At 35.3% G+C, this 21315-nt stretch overlaps 2 protein-coding genes across 2 annotated transcripts in view; one reads left to right on the top strand and one right to left on the bottom strand.

Moving 5' to 3' along the window:
• LOC117334197 (ras GTPase-activating protein 1-like) overlaps positions 1 to 483 on the bottom strand; it is a 34932-nt gene extending 34449 nt beyond the window's left edge. Inside the window, exon 1 of the mRNA XM_033893683.1 lies at positions 307 to 483. Coding sequence (XP_033749574.1) covers positions 307 to 473 — 167 coding nt within the window. The 5' untranslated portion in view covers positions 474 to 483. The remainder of the gene's footprint in view (positions 1 to 306) is intronic.
• A 6376-nt stretch (positions 484 to 6859) lies between these two features.
• On the top strand, positions 6860 to 20037 carry LOC117334389. Its single transcript, XM_033893982.1, has 7 exons — positions 6860 to 6939; positions 7738 to 7799; positions 11208 to 11256; positions 12068 to 12651; positions 13528 to 13766; positions 14819 to 15155; positions 15384 to 20037. Exons 2-7 carry the CDS (start codon positions 7763 to 7765, stop codon positions 15638 to 15640), a joined length of 1503 nt encoding a protein of 500 aa, XP_033749873.1. The 5' UTR covers positions 6860 to 6939; positions 7738 to 7762; the 3' UTR covers positions 15641 to 20037.
• Positions 20038 to 21315: the final 1278 nt, after the last annotated feature.

Below are 21315 nucleotides of genomic sequence, written 5' to 3'. Positions count from 1 at the left end.
GAATTGTAGTCGTCAAGATCACAGCCGTTTCTCATCATTTAACACTTCATAAATGTACTTGATCAACTTCTAACCAATCCCAAATATGGAAAGATTGCATTGTTTACATAATCATATTGACATATCAATATAGGTCCAAAATACCTTTCCGTTCGCATCAAGAACACCTAACAACACAATGGGGTAGTGTGTATACTTTCTTAAACTACCAACAACAGCAAACAATGTAACCCCACCATACGCACAAATAAAATCAAGTTGTCTGCGAGTTTATGAAGTTTCGACAGTTCATGGCTGATGACCTACTGATTTTCTGGAGGTGCGGTCATCGGAATGACCACCGTTTCCTCCACACATTCTTGCGTTTCAGAGAGGGGGTCATCTTCATCTCCGACCTCCATGGTTGCGCTATCATCCGTCGTTCCCCCAGGAGACGTTGGACTCCAGGCACCCGACTTGTTGTGGTCGGCCATTTTCCGCGTGTGCGCCGCAGAATGCTAATCTCGATTGTGATTGGTCGAAATTATTTCCCGCCATCAGGTACAGATTTTGTATCAAAAGATGCTGTGATGAAAAGATGATACAGAGAATCCAACCATTCACTGCTTAATAAATAAACCAAGTCTATAAAGTGAGATATGGAGATGATAAATGTTGACGACGACGATGATTATTTAAATTAGCTTCTACAAGAATACAGAGAAACAATAAGCACTGGACTATGTGGCTATATTCATTACTAGATCTAGATGTAACACTCATTGTCAAGAAAGGCAGCTCTAAGTAAAGATGCATGAAAAAGGAATTGACAAATGTAATAAAGTATAGATGCTAACTCGTAAATCAAGTCCGTTTTCGTTTTTTTTTTTTTTTCGGTCCAAACGGTTAGACCGCATGGACCGGTGTTATTCGTTTATGAAATAGACAGACCTAGTGATTTTGTGTTGTTTAGTTTAAACATATCTTATTTGAAAACATTTCAAAAGGAATTGGACACAAGTTTTACAACTTATAAGTGTCCTCTTCCATAAACATGAATATAATGGTATTAACAAATGGCAGCATTTACGATACAATAAATAATGATATTTTACACATAGATGTTCTATATATATATAAAAGAACACAACATTATTATTTATTTGTTGGAAACAAAGACCGTGACGTGTGCCATACCAGTTACCAAAATTACAATAGTGTTATGGCTATTAAGTAAATGATCATGACATAATATTAATAAGTAAACATAAAACAAAATGTACAATATGGTAATAAAAATGTTGGTTTACATGTACTATCAACAATATAGTTTCGATATATATAGTCTATCGATGTTATATATATCAGTATTTTGCATAATGTATATGTCATATATAATTTATTTTGCACAAATTGATATAGGAGTTGTATAGTCTATTGTTCATGACTTACAATTATGACATAAATGACATCAGATTAATAAAAACGGTTAGTATTTTTATATATATTCTTGAACAATCAACCGTATATTGTCATTGTCAATTTGACTAAGTCTATCTGATCCATTAAGTATCAGATTTAGATCTATATGGACATTAAATACAGACAATTTCCTCAAAAACATGACACGATGATCGATATATTGGTGACATTGTATAAAAATAATGTAGCGCATTTTCCAAGGGAAATGAACAATTACATGAAGGGTTCAGAGTTAAATTAACTTTAAAAAGGTCTGAATTTAATGAGCTACATCCATGTCGAAGTCTAGTGTGAATGACATCAAGTTTTCTGTCACCAACTCCTAGTCTTATTGCTACAGGTATTTTTCGTTTTATTTGTCTTTTAAATTTTGCTATTGTTTATGAAGATCTTACAGTGATGTCTAAAGAATTCCATGTTTTTACTGTGCTGGGAAGAAATGATTTTTCATATAGAGACAGACGACATCTAGGTGGTAGGGATAATCTTGGTTATTTATCAAGTTGTAAGTAGTATTTTCATTAACTCTGTTGGGCAAAAGGTCGTTCAAATAAGATGGCGCCATATTATAGTGCATTTTATAGAATAATAAAAGTTTTTTCTGCTTTCGCCTTTCTAATAGTGTTTCCCACCCGGTTTCTATATATAGCGACTGTCTACTTGTAAATGAGGTTAAACCTGTGACAATTCTAGCTGCTTCTAGCTGAATTTTCTCTAACTTGTCAGTATCTGAGTTGTTACACCCATCCCATAATTCACTCGCATATTCTAGCAAGGGTCTTATAAATACAATATATAATTTAGACAAAATTTCCTTTTTCAAAGTAAATTTCAACTTACGTAAAACAGATAAGTGACGTGAGGCAGAATTAGCGATATTTGAAATATGAGTTTCCCACTTAGCATTTTCGTTCAACGTTACTCCTAAGTGTTTGTGTATATTACTGCAAGTCAATGTTGTGTTATTAAATTGTAAATTAGTATCCATTTTTTCAAGAGAGCCGTTGAAGATTATAACATCAGTTTTGCTTGGATTAAAATTAACTTTCCATAGTTTTGACCAATGATCTATAGCTGTTAAATCATCATTCAAATGCCGTTCTATATTCATTCTGTTATTTCCAGAGTATGAGAGAGAAGTATCATCAGCAAACATTCTTGACAATGAAAATAAATTTTCAGAAATGTCGTTAATAAATACTAAAAATAGAAATGACCCTAACACCGACCCTTGTGGAACTCCAGCTTTCAAGTATCCGGTATCTGAGCTTGAGTAACCAATGACAACGAATTGATTTCTGTCAGTTATATAGTCTTATAACCAGTTATAAATATTACCTTTGAACTCATATGAATAAAAAATTTTCAGAAGTCCATGATGCCAAACCCTATCAAAAGCCTTAGAAATATCGAAAAAAAACATACAAGTTTGCAGTTTATTTTCCAATGATAGGCAAATGTTATGATAAATCTCAATTAATTGTGACACAGTAGAATGACCCGGAAGAAAACCAGACTGATACTTATATAAAAGGTTGTTATCAAAGACAAAGTTATATAGATGTTTATACACAACTCGCTCAAATACTTTACTAACAGTGCTAAGCAGATAAATTGGTCTATAATTAGAGGATAAAAAACGTTCACCTTTTTTGAATAGAGGTATTACCATAGCAGTCTTCCATTGGTTAGGAAACTTACATTGAGTTAAGGATAAATTAAATAATAACGGTAAGGGAATGCATACAGTTTCAGCAGTATTTTTCAACATTTCATGACTAATAGTATCTTTACCAGTAGCTTTGTTTAATTTAAGATTCAAAAGAATATCCTTTACTTCACTAACAGATAAAATAATATTTTCAATGGTATTATTACCTCTTGATGTACATTTTGTAAATTCAGGAATATCAATTGGTTCATCAATAATTTCAGATATGGAGCAAAAGAAAGAGTTCAACAAATCAGCTTTCTTCTTATTATCATATACCAATTCACCTTTAGTACTGTCGTATAGTGAAGGAATTGATTCCGATTTACCCGATTTTCCAATTAAACGATGCATTAGTTTCCAATAAGACTTAGAATAATGTACGGCAAAATTGTTTATAATACCATTTATATTTTCGGAAAACGATAATTTAGCAGTTTTTTTCATGTTATTTACCCTGTTTCGCTGTTGTTTGAATTTCAGTATGTCAACCGGACGATTAGATTTGCGTGCTTTTTTATGGAATCTGTCCCTTTTACTGATCTCTTTGCGTAGTTCTGAATTAAACCATGGTTTGTCAGATTTCCTTATAGTTACAGTTTTCTTAGGTATACACATGTTAGCAAAGGTGAGGAAAGAATTAGTAAATAGTTCACATGCTTCGTCTACAGTACAGTTTTCCATCCTATCTTGCCATGGAAACTCTCTAATAAGACTATCAAACTTTTCATAATCAGCATTTTTATATATCCAAACATCTCGTTTATATGTTTTGAAAATCTTACCCGGTAATTGTACAATAATATGTGTGGCAGAGTGATCACTTACTTCGTTTTCGACAGGGATAACAGAGGCTTCTAAAATATTAACAGTATCACTTACAAGTATAGGGTCAATAAGTGTACCAGAACGAGCAGTGACACGAGTAGGTTCTTGTATTACGTTTGTTAGATTAAAAAGAAGTATTAGTTCTAGTATTAGTATTAGTTGTTTTCAGACGAGGCTTGACAAATACTTCCAAGGCCTGTATTAACATTGGCAGGTCCGTCAAGAGATATGTTTGAAAGATTACTTTTAAAAACTGACGAACCGGTTTGTCCGTATAAACGAATAGGCCCCAAGAAAACAACATTTCAACAAAAGAAAAAAAAATGTCAAAATCAAAAGATGACATAAGATACAATCCGTCAATCAATAACCTTTAAAAAGTTTATAAAATACCGATGCTATTATCGTTCCCTCACACGAGTATTTTTCATCGTGCACTTCGAATTGCAGTCATGCTGTACTCGCGTAACTTTGTCCTGTGTATTTTTGTAATCAGTCTGCTCAAACATTTCCTCCTCCATCGCCCCAATTACCAGAAGCTAATAATGCAATGTTTTAGGAGCCTTCCTCATAATTATAAGTGTATACCTTGTAATATGGTAGACTAGACTTGCCGGTACAGTACAATGGAACGGTGACTATTTTTGATCGTTCAAAAACTTTATCGGTGAATCTAAACGCTTTTAAAAAGGCAGTTGTCCTTTATTTATGATCCATGCTATCAATTTAGAATTGTCGTCATACACTGTAAGTTATGAAAGCAAAACATGGCATGAGATATGATGAACATCGAACAGCTGAAAGTATGGAAAAGAGTAATGTCAACAAATGTCAGTTGAGTCGAGAAAGATCACTCACTCTGTCTAAAAATAAAATTCTAAAACTTTCTTGTTAAAAATGTTCTAATTATTCTTCAAAAATTGTAAATTAAATTGTAAATGAAGGAGACTTCTAAATTCTCTCCCGCCGTTTCCCCCTTAGTATCACCCTATCTCTACTCATATTTTCAAAAATAAAATCTTTATGCAAATTCTAATGTCATCTTGTGTAAATATTTGTGTTGTATACTATTTTTGGGAAAGGGCTTTATATAAGTTGGAAAACTTGTGCCCGATCCCTTTGTATATCTATGATACAATAAAATAATTTTCAACTAAAAAAACATTGTACGTAAGCTATCATGCAATCAGCGTTTTTTCCTGAAATGAAATGCCCCAGCATCTTGCCCTTCACATATTCTATAATAAGAAAGTGCCCGTACTTTTCAATAGCTATTCTTTAAACACAAGGAGACGGATTTACATAAATACTAAGAACTTGTTTCTGAATCCTTTCATGTTTTGTTTAATTGTAGACCAGGTATGCATATTGTATATGTGCGTGTAACGCGATCGTAGATATCAGTGTATGTATTATTGCAATTTACAATTATAAGATAAAGGTTATTGAAGAAGAAGAAAAAAGCCATAATCACAACAGTCGAAGCAAAGGGAGACAGACATATAATGCTGAAGAATCGACTGGTCTTTAAATAATGACACATATACTTGTTAGTGTTTACACTGACAATCAAAATATTAATCCACAAACTTAAAGCTTATATTTTTTTCACACCAAGGTATTAAGTTGGTATCATTTTTCAGAATAGACACGAGTACAAATGAGAGAAAACTCGGAAACTTGTAAGAATATCTCAGCGCCAAATTCATGCAGTTATACGCAAAAAGTTGATGATATTGTTACAAATATAATATATTATATTATCTAATTATAATGTGGAGTAAATCAGATTCACAATTAATCTCAGCAAATTTAGATTTGATATTAAGCGATTAAATCTATTCAATATGTTGAAATTCACGAGGGAAAATGATATATTTCCAACATTCAGTATGACAAATGAAAGGAGTGTACACTAATGAACTCAGAAACCACTTGAAAAATGTTTTAGTTTTAATGTAAATTTTTTTTATCTTACGTCCAAAACATGTTGACATTTGAAAAGTTACAAATTATATGAATAATGTTTTTCGGCAGTATAGAAATGGAACGTATAATAAAAATGAAAAAAGAAATAAATAACAAAAAATAAATAATTAAATAGATAAAGAAAATAAGATTAATAAAATTGCACATTTTCCGGAACGTCATCTAAAGCCTCTATAATCAATGTATACAGCGTGAGTTAATTGTCTTCATAGATAAATCGGATACACTGCAGGTACTTTTAAAGAACCACAAAATCAGAAGGCCATCTTAAGATATATATCCTGTTGTGTTATATAGAGTATTGCAGCTTTTAAAGGATTATACAAAATACACAAAAGGTGGCAATACCTTTCCATAAAACTGCAGTGTATGCAGTTGTTTCGTCATTCCAAGACTCGTCATTGATGAGGACTGAAAGTGTTGATAAGGCGACAAAAAAAAAAAAAAAAAAATAGAAAGAAATGTCAAAATCTGGAATGAGAGTACACACAACTGTATGCAAAGACGCGTGTATCGCTTGACGTGGCATGGAAAGTCCAAGCAGCTAGTGTCTTCCACCCACAATCTCCAAGGATAGTACAAAAAACACAAAAGATATAAACACACATGGAAACTCAGGTGTTATCAGCATTTAAAAGATTTGAACAGGTTATCGTCAGGTGCCGGTTGAATTTCCTTTGTTTTGTTCCAGGAGAAAACATTACTTTGTACATTGGATTTGGATAGTATCTAAGAAACAGACTGACATTCCTTGGCTTAATGTTTCCTTTGAAAAAATAAGACAAGAAATGTCCTGAACTGTTTAGTACATTTAGCTATTTCATATGCAGTTCACGACAACTCCGGATAGAGATATCCGGTTCCACTTTTGTTTTTACAACATCTAAGAATTTCCGGTGTGTACTTCCGGGTATCTAAAAACGAAAGTAGAATCAACAGTGGCAAGCAAGGTAGTATGTCCAATTAATAAGCATAATGTTCTGATGGGTACACAATTTGTAACGACTGCTCACACTGTCATCATAATATAGACGTAAAAACACGCGTATAAAATGAGATGACTGTTATACATAACATCATTATAACCAGATAACCACTGATGTAACGTGCCAATTAGGAGTAACTCCATGTACTTCAGCTAGCTTAAGTATTTGGATAAGAATTTGTTATGATGCCAAATGACACCATAAGTTTCTCGCCTTGCAATCCTCAAATATCTCTATATTTGGTCATCTGGAGGCATTGTGCTTAACATTCATCTGTCATCGTCCGCTTTGTATAAATTTTTACATTTCAAAAATTATTGACAAGGTCTACCAGCGGGATTCAGCTCAGACTTAAAATAACTTAAATACTCCTGACCAAATGTTATTTTCCAGGTTGGTCTAAACTCTAAGATGGCCACCATATATACATGTAGCTGCCAATTTGAAAAAAAAAAACTTATCAAAGTTCCGCTCTATTTAGCTCAAAAAATGTCTGAAATGATCCGAGATGGTCCTGACTAAGTGCTAAAATATTTGAAGTTTGTCAGAAATACAAGATGTTCACCATGCCCAACAGTACCACTATACTTGCTACTGAATATGTATACTACAACAGTACAAGGGTCTTTAAAATCAGATGACCATTAAGGTCCATGAGCCTTTATTCGTTTGTAGAGGCCATTTATCACTCAAGGTAAATTTCATTTATTGAAGTACAACACCTTCGGTACTTAATACAATACATTCTTAAATATATTGCAGGGAAAAGTCACATATCACAGGAAAAATGTCAAACAGAGAAGAGGAGGATGAAGAAAAACATGGTACACATAATATCCATATCAGTAATATCTTGTGATAAATACCTATTTGCTGATAAAATATTTGCTTCTAACTGATACTCCAACACAAAATACAAATGTACCATAATTTTTAACTGATACATTTATAAATTGAATATTCATAAATTGTACGTATTTGATGAAATAAAAAAAACTACATTTTATCACATCCTGAGAAATCCTGGGACACTTAGACTGTACAAAGATTTATGGTGAATGCTTAGAGCCAAATTACAGGTCTTGTGTTTTTGCTCCCTTACAGTCCTGTTTTTGAAGTCTTGCTCCCGTGCTGTCCTGTTTTGTGATCTTGCTCCCTTACTGTCCTGTTTTTGTGATCTTGTGATCTTGCTCCCTTACTGTCCTGTTCTTGTGAACTTACTCCCTTGTTGTCCTGTTCTTGTGATCTTGCTCCCTTGCTGTCCTGTTATTGTGATCTTACTCCCTTGCTGTCCTGTTCTTGTGATCTTACTCCCTTGCTGTCCTGTTCTTGTGATCTTACTCTCTTGCTGTCCTGTTCTTGTGATCTTGCTCCCTTACTGTCCTGTTCTTGTGATCTTGCTCCCTTGCTGTCCTGTTCTTGTGATCTTGCTCCCTTACTGTCCTGTTCTTGTGATCTTGCTCCCTTGCTGTCCTGTTCTTGTGATCTTACTCCCTTGCTGTCCTGTTCTTGTGATCTTACTCCCTTGCTGTCCAGTTCTTGTGATCTTGCTCCCTTACTGTCCTGTTCTTGTGATCTTGCTCCCTTGCTGTCCTGTTCTTGTGATCTTGCTCCCTTGCTGTCCTGTTCTTGTGATCTTACTCCCTTGCTGTCCTGTTCTTGTGATCTTGCTCCCTTGCTGTCCTGTTTTTGTGATCTTGTGATCTTGCTCCCTTACTGTCCTGTTCTTGTGAACTTACTCCCTTGCTGTCCTGTTATTGTGATCTTACTCCCTTGCTGTCCTGTTCTTGTGATCTTACTCCCTTGCTGTCCTGTTCTTGTGATCTTACTCTCTTGCTGTCCTGTTCTTGTGATCTTGCTCCCTTACTGTCCTGTTCTTGTGATCTTGCTCCCTTGCTGTCCTGTTCTTGTGATCTTACTCCCTTGCTGTCCTGTTCTTGTGATCTTGCTCCCTTGCTGTCCTGTTCTTGTGATCTTACTCCCTTGCTGTCCTGTTCTTGTGATCTTACTCCCTTGCTGTCCTGTTCTTGTGATCTTGCTCCCTTGCTGTCCTGTTCTTGTGATCTTGCTCCCTTGCTGTCCTGTTCTTGTGATCTTACTCCCTTGCTGTCCTGTTCTTGTGATCTTACTCCCTTGCTGTCCTGTTCTTGTGATCTTGCTCCCTTGCTGTCCTGTTCTTGTGATCTTGCTCCCTTGCTGTCCTGTTCTTGTGATCTTGCTCCCTTGCTGTCCTGTTCTTGTGATCTTACTCCCTTGCTGTCCTGTTCTTGTGATCTTACTCCCTTGCTGTCCTGTTCTTGTGATCTTGCTCCCTTGCTGTCCTGTTCTTGTGATCTTGCTCCCTTACTGTCCTGTTCTTGTGATCTTGCTCCCTTGCTGTCCTGTTCTTGTGATCTTGCTCCCTTGCTGTCCTGTTCTTGTGATCTTGCTCCCTTGCTGTCCTGTTCTTGTGATCTTACTCCCTTGCTGTCCTGTTCTTGTGATCTTACTCCCTTGCTGTCCTGTTCTTGTGATCTTGTGATCTTACTCCCTTGCTGTCCTGTTCTTGTGATCTTGTGATCTTACTCCCTTGCTGTCCTGTTCTTGTGATCGTGCTCCCTTATTGTCCTGTTCTTGTGATCTTACTCCCTTGCTGTCCTGTTCTTGTGATCTTACTCCCTTGCTGTCCTGTTCTTGTGATCTTACTCCCTTGCTGTCCAGTTCTTGTGATCTTGCTCCCTTACTGTCCTGTTCTTGTGATCTTGCTCCCTTGCTGTCCTGTTCTTGTGATCTTGCTCCCTTGCTGTCCTGTTCTTGTGATCTTACTCCCTTGCTGTCCTGTTCTTGTGATCTTACTCCCTTGCTGTCCTGTTCTTGTGATCTTGCTCCCTTGTTGTCCTGTTCTTGTGATCTTGTGATCTTACTCCCTTGCTGTCCTGTTCTTGTGATCGTGCTCCCTTGTTGTCCTGTTCTTGTGATCTTACTCCCTTGCTGTCCTGTTCTTGTGATCGTGCTCCCTTGCTGTCCTGTTCTTGTGATCTTACTCCCTTGCTGTCCTGTTCTTGTGATCTTACTCCCTTGCTGTCCTGTTCTTGTAATCTTGCTCCCTTACTGTCCTGTTCTTGCTCCCTTACTGTCCTTTTCTTGTGATCTTGCTCCCTTACTGTCCTGTTCTTGTGATCTTGCTCCCTTGCTGTCCTGTTCTTGTGATCTTGCTCCCTTGTTGTCCTGTTCTTGTGATCTTGCTCCCTTACTGTCCTGTTCTTGTGATCTTACTCCCTTGCTGTCCTGTTCTAGTGATCTTACTGTCCTGTTCTTGTGATCTTGCTCCCTTGCTGTCCTGTTCTTGTGATCTTGTGATCTTGCTCCCTTGCTGTCCTGTTCTTGTGATCTTGCTCCCTTGCTGTCCTGTTCTTGCTCCCTTGCTGTCCTGTTCTTGTGATCTTACTCCCTTGCTGTCCTGTTCTTGTGATCTTACTCCCTTGCTGTCCTGTTCTTGTGATCTTACTCCCTTGCTGTCCTGTTCTTGTGATCTTACTCCCTTGCTGTCCTGTTCTTGTGATCTTACTCCCTTGCTGTCCTGTTCTTGTGATCTTACTCCTTTACTGTCCTGTTCTTGTGATCTTACTCCCTTGCTGTCCTGTTCTTGTGATCTTGCTCTCTTACTGTCCTGTTCTTGTGATCTTACTCCCTTGCTGTCCTGTTCTTGTGATCTTACTCCCTTACTGTCCTGTTCTTGTGATCTTACTCCCTTGCTGTCCTGTTCTTGTGATCTTGCTCTCTTACTGTCCTGTTCTTGTGATCTTACTCCCTTGCTGTCTTGTTCTTGTGATCTTTCTCTCTTACTGTCCTGTTCTTGTGATCTTACTCCCTTGCTGTCCTGTTCTTGTGATCTTGCTCCCTTGCTGTCCTGTTCTTGTGATCTTACTCCCTTACTGTCCTGTTCTTGTGATCTTACTCCCTTGCTGTCCTGTTCTTGTGATCTTACTCCCTTGCTGTCCTGTTCTTGTGATCTTGCTCCCTTGCTGCCCTGTTCTTGTTATCTTGTGTTTTTGCTCTCTTGCTGTCATTTTTGTGTGTTTATGACTGAAGGTTGACAGAACAAGAACAAAAGATTTGTTATTTGACCCTTATGTGGCTGTATGTACCTTACAAGACAATACAATGCTGTGTTATGTTGTACAGTATATTATTACATTAATGTATTAACATCCATTACTTCACTGTTGACATATAAATGTTGTTGTTTTTAGGAGCTACAGCAGCCCAACCACCACATTCTACCACAGATGGTTTGTTAAGGTAATTAGATTGTCAGGTTAATGTTACAAGGATTTCTGTTGACCTTGACCCTGAGTAATGTTACAAGGATTTCAGTTGACCCTTTGCCCTTAGTAATGGTACAAGGATTTTAGTTGACCTTTTCCCTTTTGTAATGTTACAAGGATTTCAGTTGACCCTTGTCCCTTAGTACTATTACAAGAATTTCAGTTGACCATTGACCCTAAGTAATGGTACAAGGATTTCAGTTGACCTTTTTCCCTTTGTAATGTTACAAGGATTTCAGTTGACCTTTTTCCCTTTGTAATGTTACAAGGATTTTAGTTGACCCTTGACCCTTAGTAATGTTAGAAATCAATTATTTCCTCAGAAATTTGGAGTGTCAAAACAAATGACTGCACAGAGACTTAACTCTCTTCAGAGTGTATATATATGTAGGTGTAAATGATCAGTTTGGTACATATGGGAAGAACAGAAGAGGTAATAATATAAAACTTACTTAGAACCAATAAAGAGGATGGTGGATCGTCTGGGATCTCTTCAAATAATGGTAACATAAGGCCTAAGGACATACAGATAATGTAAATAATAGAAACATTCTGGTCTGAAAAATGGAATAATGATTTCAAAAACCAAAACTTGGAAACTCAGGGTGAATATCAGGATTCTCCCTTACAGACTTAGAGTGAAAGTTTGGATTCTTCCTCTGAAATAGATTACATGATTTCTATTCATTGTCAACAATATCAAATTATTATTTTTGTATGTTTATGAAATGAATTGCTTTATTGGATGAATTTAAAATAAAAAGATAAATGCATGTTTATTTTAGTTCTTGTTTTCCGCCTATTCTTGGAAAGAAAAAGTGTTCATCAGCAATTGATGATGATGGTGAAGTTTATTCAAAAGCAAACACAAAAAGTGAAACAACTGAAGGACAGACATTAGATGCTGAAAAGCCAGAAGATGTTAGCAAACAACACAAGGGAGGGAGTCAGGCTAATGTAATAGCAGAAGGTAGTCAAAAACATCAGGGAGGGAGTCAAGCTACTGCATCAGCAGAGGGTAGCCAAAAACACCAGGGAGTAAGTCAAGCTAATGTAACAACTGAAGGTAGCCAAAAACATCAGGGAGGGAGTCAGGCTACTGTAACAGCACAACTGGCACATCAACAGGGAGGTGCTCAAAATGTCATCGATGATGATGATGAAGAGGAGTGCTTTTATCCAATAAATCAAAACTGCCCTGGTGTGGCTATTCTTATTGGACACAGCAAATTTGATACAGGTGAAAAAGAAAGGAAAGGTGCTCACATGGATCTCAAAAATACTTTTGAAGTTTTTGAGAGATTAGGATTCCTAATAAACTTTTTCATGGATGAAGAGGTCATGGTCCTTCAGCACAAGTTAAAAGAATGTAAGTAAATGTAACATTAACAGCTAACACACAAACAACATAATATTTGTATATATAATTATATATCTATTCTTAAAACATAATGTATTTTATTTACTACCCAGGTAAGTTGATCCCAAGATTAAATATGTGAATTATCTGTTGTAATTTGATACAGAACAAGTTATTTTTTATACAATTCACATCCATGTACAGGTGCGGATCCAGGAATTTTGAAAAGGGGGGGTCCAGTAATTTAGTGGTAATGCGAGCGCCGTAGGCGCAAGCAGAATGTTTTTGGGCGTTCTTTATATTTGTATAGATACACAATGATTTCATCAAGTTGAACTACATTTTGTATATATATTAAGCTCCTAAAAACAACATTTATATATTATGTTGAAAGACTTGAAAACACAATAAGTTGTAAATTATTAGCACATTCTTTTCTTCTTAGATGTTTTACATGATGTACATAGATACAAATTGTGACGTCATAGATAATGTCCTAATGACATGGAAGATAATATAGCTACAGCTCTGATAAGTTTAAGTAAGACTATTGAGTTTAGGATTAAATGCTTTTACAAAATACTTTTCTTTCTCTTTTTTTTTTTTGCGATATGACTATCTGATAATGCTTTGTAAAATGGATAAATTTGAAAGCTCTTTTTTCACATGTATCTAGATGTTAGTTTAACTTGATTTGTCGATACTGTGGTACATTGATACATGTGGAAAAAAAACTTTCAAATCTTCCATTTTGCATAGTTAACATAGCCGTTAGGATAAAAAAGACAAGCATGGAAAAATATACTCTACTAAAAGTAAGATAATTAAAATGTTTTTACTAATACCATTTACTAATAATATATGTTAATGTTGTATTTCATACAGTGGCAATGTCTGAGAGAGTGAAGAAAGCAGATTGTTTAGTTTGTGTGGTCAGCACACACGGAAGTGAACAGGAAGTCGGCAAAGGAGATCGGGACCCACGGCTACCATCAAATGTTAAAGTATTCGAACATTTCCTGTCCATGAAAAATGGGGTCATCAAAACTAGGGAGTTGATAGAGATTTTTGATGATTCCCATTGTAAAGCTTTGAGAGGGAAACCCAAGCTTTTCTTTATACAGGTACGAAATGATTCAAGTTTAATTGTATATATTTAGAATGAGTGAGAGGTGGGTGATTGCATGATTTATGAATTCCAAGCCTCTGAAATATAGAGATCTCTTCATAATACCTAGACTACATATTTTATAATTTAATATCTTAAATGATTTATTCATTGCCTTGATATCATTGGCATTAAAGTTTGTTTATATTTATCTCAGTTTACTTTAAACTAGAATATGTTTTATAAACATTTTCAAGTGACCTTGAACACTGTCATATTAGCAAGATTCAGCAGCAGTAGCCATTGGGAATGGAAGAATCCCTATATATCATTATGGTCCTTGTTTCATATTTGGAAAGCAATATTTCATTTTAAATAAATTCTCATTTTTCAACCAATAAAACAAGTATCAGCCTTCTCATTACACACATTTGTCTTTCCCTTAACTAATAGTATTTATTAGTACAAAGATATGTCTTGGTATAAATTTAGATTTAACAATGATTTCATGTCAATTGTCTTTTTAGGTCACCTGAGACTTCATCGTCTGAGGTGATCTACTAGTATTATAATGGTCTTTTTATCTCTTGTCGTATGTTGTGTGTCATCTGTTTTGCGTTGTCTGTCAAACTTCTTCTCATAAACCCATGGATAAATTTCAATAAAATTTTTAGAAACTTCCCATGGCTAAAGGTCAACCAAATTGTGGATAAAAATGGTCCCCACCATTCAAGAGACTGAGGAACTGGCAAGAGTAAAAGTCAAATTCACTAAAATTTCAGAAATCTTCTTAAGACCTGGATAAGGTGGAATAGAATACAGATGGAATGGTCTTGAGGGTTCTTTACCAAACTCGTGAATGACCCTGGGGTCTTATGTTTGCTCCGGGGAAGGTGATAAAATCACATTCTGAGCAAGACTTGTTTAATTACCATTGGAAATATACAGGTTATACAAACTTGGTTTGAATTATCATGATAGGATGGCAGTTTGATATCTACATTAACATTGTAAAGTAAAAGAACATAATAGATAAAAATAATACAACTTATTTGTTTCGTTATCAAGGCCTGCAGATCTCGTACAGATAAATCCCTGCTTCAGTCGATGGATCCTGGGATACAGGTAGACATTGTAGGTCCAGTGTTACGTCCTCTGCCCACAAACACCACAGATTTTATGTCTGGGGCAAGATCAGCTCTGGATAATCAGGGGTCACAACCTCTATCTGACCAGAGGTCACAGTCTCAGGTTGATGCCAGAGCATACATGGCACCAGTGTTGGAGCGTGATGGGGAAATGTATTACGAGCATACTCCTCCATTCCCATTGTTTGAGGACATCGTGGAGGTTGTCCCACCCGTCTGCCCCAACAATTTCCTCATCATGTTTGCGACTCCTTCAGGTACATTGACCAACAGGTTTTCCAAATCAAAATACTGTTTAAATATTTAGCTGAATTTTGAGAATGAATTATTAAAGATTTTGTGAAATTTGCTATTTGTTTTGCAATGCATCAATATTTGCGTATGTTTGTTTTTTGAGAAATAACAGATAAATCCTTGTGATATAATTGTCCATGGAAAGGTCTCACATTGGTGATAAAGGAGTCAGTGTATCATTATTGTTTCAGAAATGGTAGCGTGGTCCGAGGACGACAGCGGAGGATGGCTACTCTCGGCATTGTACCTGGAGTTTATTAAACACATAAGGAATGGGACACGTATCGCTCTCCTGCCGACGCTCACTGACGTCAGTCGACATGTGGCATACAAATATGCATCGCGTATGGAAGGCACCGATTACCACAAAATGAAGAGTGTACCATGCTTAGAACACAAACTTACACGTGATGTGTATCTTACACCTTCAAAGAAAACATCTTATTGATTAGAGGGCTTTGTTCAAGAAGATATCTCAGGGGTGTGATTCAAGATTGAATAAACGAAGAAAATCAATGTAAAAAAAAAAAACAGAAAACTTTCACAACTTATCAGAAAACTGGTTTTTATAATGCTTCAGAACATATCAAAAACTTTTTAAAATCATGAGATCTTCTAAAAATGTTACTCAAATCTGCTTTAGTGGACCGATATCTTTTGAAAAAAGAAGTAATGACACATCCCTGTATCTGCATAATGGCAGGAAGTTTATGAAATTCATTTGTCTGCAAACATTCTAAAAAGTGGTTGGAAATATTGTCCTGGTGTCTATAACAGTGGCAATCTTCTGAAAAGACAAAAAATTGTCACATCCCTGTGTCTGGATAACAGGCTATGCACCTGTTTTTGAAGCAATAACATTTTTTTTTGTGGACAGATTACCTCCAGACATAGTGGTATTTGATTTACAGTTGTTGACTGCAATTGAGGGAAACATCTTTATTGTTGAACCCATAAGTAAAATCGTTTTCTAGAAATAATATTGTAAGTAGAATGTATCTCAGTTATCTGTTGGAGCTTAAAATGCTTATGAAGTGCTGAAATTTGATTATACATGCAGTACATGTAATCTTTTTCACAAATTAAAATGATATGGTATATTATTCATTAATTATTCAAAATTGTTATTTAATAAATTCTTTAAAAATATCTGTTCATGATACTTGTGTGATTTGGCTTACATAGACTATTAGAAGCTTGTTATTACAAGAAAATCACTTTTGTTTCTTTGGCCAGTTATAAAGAAATTATAGTTTAATACATTTTCACTGGTATACAGTTTTTATCCGACAGTCTGTACTTGTTATAAGCCTACCTATATATCCTTCTATTATAGCTCGGTAAACTAACAAACAGAGTTCTGTTGTGACATGCCAACCTTTTACTCGGAGTCAGAGTCCATATGTTGGCACCCTGGGCATATTACAGGATAGATACACTACCAGTAGATAATGTTTTCTTTAGAATTTAGCTCTGTTACGAATATTCCTGTAGATTGTAATAACATTGATATGTAAACACTGGCTACACAATGACATTTCGACTTCAAAAAGGTCATAAGGTTTGTTTCATTTGCATTCTGTCAGAAACTTTGTTGTCGTTACTTTATAGGCCTATAAACGGTGAATAATCTAGTCTTCTGTACGGGTCTGGTATTTTTTGTGAGATTGTGGTTATTTTTCTTCTAAGAAACTGATCTATAGGCCGATTACTCCAAGCAGTGCTGTTTGTAAAGGTAACCTGTTTATAGTGACCATTTTTCTGCCTCCCCTTGAGTGGTCTTTATAGACAGATGTGACTGGACATGTAAAACTTACTAATTCTGTCACCTGCTTAAATGAAGAATAGGGATAAAGTTTGTCTGCCCTTGGGCAAATGGAATCTTTTGTGTTACAAAGTAAACAAAAAAATTTTAAATGAAATTTTTCAATTGTAAGATATCTATATATTGATGCATTTCACAGTTAAATCTGTGCTGTAAGGATTTGTTAAAGTTGATGTTCTTGTTATGAGGAGTCTAGGTTAATGAAGTACATGTATACAACACAACATTTTTTTATTCATCTGATTTCTTTCATTAAAACAAGTGCCGTTATCTTTTATATGTCCTGTTTAATTGATTAAGCTCCAAGGATGCAAAGATGGTCACCTAACTAGCTCAGGCTGGAGGGAAATTCCCTTTAATCAAGAAGTAGGGTGTGGAGAGTATCGGTCACCTAGCTAACTAGCTCAGGCTGGAGGGAAATTCCCTTTAATCAAGAAGTAGGGTGTGGAAAGTATCGGTCACCTAACTAGCTCAGGCTAAAGGGAAATTCCCTTTAATCAAGAAGTAGGGTGTGGAGAGTATCGGTCACCTAACTAGCTCAGGCTAGAGGGAAATTCCCTTTAATCAAGAAGTAGGGTGTGGAGAGTATCGGTCACCTAGCTAACTAGCTCAGGCTAGAGGGAAATTCCCTTTAATCAAGAAGTAGGGTGTGGAGAGTATCGGTCACCTAACTAGCTCAGGCTAAAGGGAAATTCCCTTTAATCAAGAAGTAGGGTGTGGAGAGTATCGGTCACCTAACTAGCTCAGGCTTGAGGGAATTTCCCTTTAATCAAGAAGTAGGGTGTGGAGAGTATCGGTCACCTAACTAGCTCAGGCTAGAGGGAAATTCCCTTTAATCAAGAAGTAGGGTGTGGAGAGTATCGGTCACCTAACTAGCTCAGGCTGGAGGGAAATTCCCTTTAATCAAGAAGTAGGGTGTGGAGAGTATCGGTCACCTAACTAGCTCAGGCTAGAGGGAAATTCCCTTTAATCAAGAAGTAGGGTGTGGAGAGTATCGGTCACCTAACTAGCTCAGGCTAGAGGGAAATTCCCTTTAATCAAGTGGTAGGATCGATGTCTGCAAAGAGCATCAGAGGTCATTAGTTTAAACCCCAGAACAAGTAAAATGTGTGTGTATTGAGACCAGAACAAGTAAAATGTGTGTGTATTGAGACCAGAACAAGTAAAATGTGTGTGTATTGAGACCAGAACTGCTGGATTTCAGAGATACATTTGAATGAGCTGAATCTGTCTACACCCTTATAGAAGCAATAATGTAAATACTCTAATTACCTAATAGATATATCTTCTGTCCATGTAATAAGCTAGCATGTTGTCTGGGCATTTTGGTCTGAAATACATCAAACGTAGACATTTTAAGAAATTTTAGAGGAAAAACAGTATCTATAGAATTCATTGTTGTTAATTTAGATTAAGACAGATTTTGTAGTGCAAATTAGAATGAAATTACATTTTGTATTATGATTTCTCCCTGACCCTGTATTTGATGTTAGCCTCTTAAAACTGTAAATACTGTTATCACACATTCTATCTTGACCACATGAAGCTCTATGTTAAATTTAAGTGTTATATACATCTATTGTTATACATATCAACATTCCTAGGGCCAGTTTGATCATTATTCCTTAACTTAAAAATTGCCATAGGAGAGCATAAATTAATATTTGCTATATATAGGAGCTGCATAAATTAAAATTTGTCATAGGAGAGCATAAATTAAAATTTGTCATAGGAGAGCATAAATTCAAGTTTGCCATAGGAGAGCATAAATTAATATTTGCCATATATAGGAGCTGCATAAATTAAAATTTGTCATAGGAGAGCATAAATTCAAGTTTGCCATAGGAGAGCATAAATTCAAATCTGCCATAGGAGAGCATAAATTAAAATTTGTCTTAGGAGAGCATAAATTAAAATTTGTCATAGGAGAGCATAAATAAATTTTCCATAGAAGAGCATCACTGAATTTAAGATGTATTCCGTAAGTTATGTAATTATTTCCTATGGAAAATTCTAGGTTAAGGAATTTCCTTAAGTTATAGTATACGTTGAGGAAACTGGGCCCTCCTAGAATTTTTTACAAACCTCAAAACTAACTTTATTGTGTATCGTTGTCATAACAATAAGTGCCTATTGTGTCTGTAAGTTGATTTCATTGTCAATATAAAGTAATATACATTATCAATATAATGTATCTGGCATTTCATGTTTTCATTGTCTATATAAAGTAATATACATTATCAATATAATGTATCTGGCATTGCATGTTTTCATTGTCAATATAAAGTAATATACATCGAGTATCATTATAATGTATCTGGCATTGCAAGTTTTCATCCATGTGAACTATTACAATCTTTAAAATCGAAAGGTTCTCGATCATATATTAACATGTGCACACTGGAATTTCAACAATGCTGAATATCTAGTAAAAGCTGCTCCAATATCTCAAAATAATTAATTTTAAACCAAATTGTCTACCTTATTGTTACATGTCTATTTTCTCTCTAAATTTGTTTGTTTAAATATTTTTGTCTTTAAAAGGTTTTTAATGGAAATTACTCTCTCTGACTCTCAAAAACTGAGATTATATTGTATCATAGTATTATTACGAGGAAAAAGGTTGGTATTGAAATGTGCATTTCCTTATTAGTTTTAATTTCTTATTCATTTATAAAATTGTATTGATGCATGTAAGTATCTTCGCATAAATGTTAATAGAAATAATATTCCCAAAAGATTTGATTAAGTAATGAAAATACAACGGTAGTGTTTTAATTTTAAGAATTTCACTTCATGACAAGGCCAGTCTTAAGTGAAGAATCAAGGCTGTATAACAGGAAATTCTGTTTAAATTGTATCCTATTTTACACTCTTCACATTGTACATGTATTTTATGCTGTTCTGTCCAAATTTAAGCTGTGCAATTAGCTTGGTGAAATTTATATAGAATATAAATTAAACTGAAAACTAAAAATATTGAATTCTGCTTTGTTATGCGAAATAAACATAGCATCATACCCTTGTTTTGTTTTGACGACCTTCTCCTATTACACTATGTGCTGGATGTGTTGTAGTTTTACATAAAGAAAGTACACAATACAGGCAGAGACGTCGATATACACATATGCATATGGGAAAGTAAAAATCTGCTGCAGTTATGTCCCCTAGTTACACTTTAGTTACTACTGTTAAAGTATCTGACAATAGAGCTTGATAAAAGGCCATCATGCAAATCTAGTCATTCATTTCTGGATGAAAAATTACACGAAAAACAGATCTGGGCCCACTGATATTCAAAAGGTGATTATTATAATTAGCTTATTTATTTCAGTGAAAATGTTAAGTCCACCACTGGAAACCAGGGGAGATTATAGATTTGCATTGTGTCCGTCCGTCCGCATATTATCTTGTCAGAGCTCCATCTCCTACACTTTTCCACATTGACACCTCATACTGGGACATGGGTTCACCTAAATGAGTGTGGTGTACCAAATGTAGGTCACTCTTAACCACATTGACCTTTGAACTTCATCAAAGACAGACTTCTGAACTACTGTGATGGAGCCAATACACACTAAAAAAACCCAACAAAAACCAGATTCTTTCTACCGTGTATGTTTGTAATCCTTTAGATATTCTGTTTCCATGAAGTATGATTCTGATAGATCTGTATACACAGTTAGGTGTAATATTTTCTTTTAAATACAATTTACTGGATTAAAGGTATCAAATATTTCTAATTCAAGAAGCAGTATCAACATCATATGTTTAAATTGGTAAAATACCAAATCTTAAATAAGTAATAATATCACTTTAAATAAGCACATTAGATTTTACACACTAGAATGAGAAATGGCATCGATGAAATTAGTTATATTACCTCTTTGAATTTTCTGTTTTTACATCTAAATCCTGTTACAAAATAATCTTATTACTCATACTGCCAAATGCAATCAAATAATGAATACCAGGTATGTGTCACCAGATCCAATTTCATGGTAAAAGGACACCACTTATCAGTAAATATCCATAGGATAATATGGTTATCATCCGTGCATTCTTGGCATTAACTTCATGTTCGGTGGGGAACTATATTTCGCTGAATTGTCTCGTTTCTCCTTTGTTTCAAAATCTGTGTTTATTTTAGCGCGCTTCATGGAATTTGCCTCTGTCCAGTTGGCATTCATATTGAATATGAATGCCAACTGAAAGCCGTTCAATGCTTTTATTTACCATCTGCGATTTTTTATTTATCGTGCGATTTTATTTTTTGAAATTTTCAAATACAAATTTCA

This window comes from Pecten maximus, chromosome 9 (assembly GCF_902652985.1).
Source record: "Pecten maximus chromosome 9, xPecMax1.1, whole genome shotgun sequence".
NCBI classification, from domain to species: Eukaryota; Metazoa; Mollusca; class Bivalvia; order Pectinida; family Pectinidae; genus Pecten; species Pecten maximus.
Note: the sequence above shows the minus strand (reverse complement) of the source record. Positions and strands in the feature narration are given on the sequence as shown.

What these genes read in the sequence shown, in the direction of transcription:
- LOC117334389 (XM_033893982.1), top strand. Translation starts at nt 7,763, where the DNA reads ATGTCAAACAGAGAAGAGGAGGATGAAGAAAAACATG. An exon ending in TCAGCACAAGTTAAAAGAAT is followed by an intron (nt 12,652 to 13,527) that starts GTAAGTAAATGT and finishes TATTTCATACAG; the next exon opens with TGGCAATGTCTGAGAGAGTG. An exon ending in CATGTTTGCGACTCCTTCAG is followed by an intron (nt 15,156 to 15,383) that starts GTACATTGACCA and finishes TTATTGTTTCAG; the next exon opens with AAATGGTAGCGTGGTCCGAG.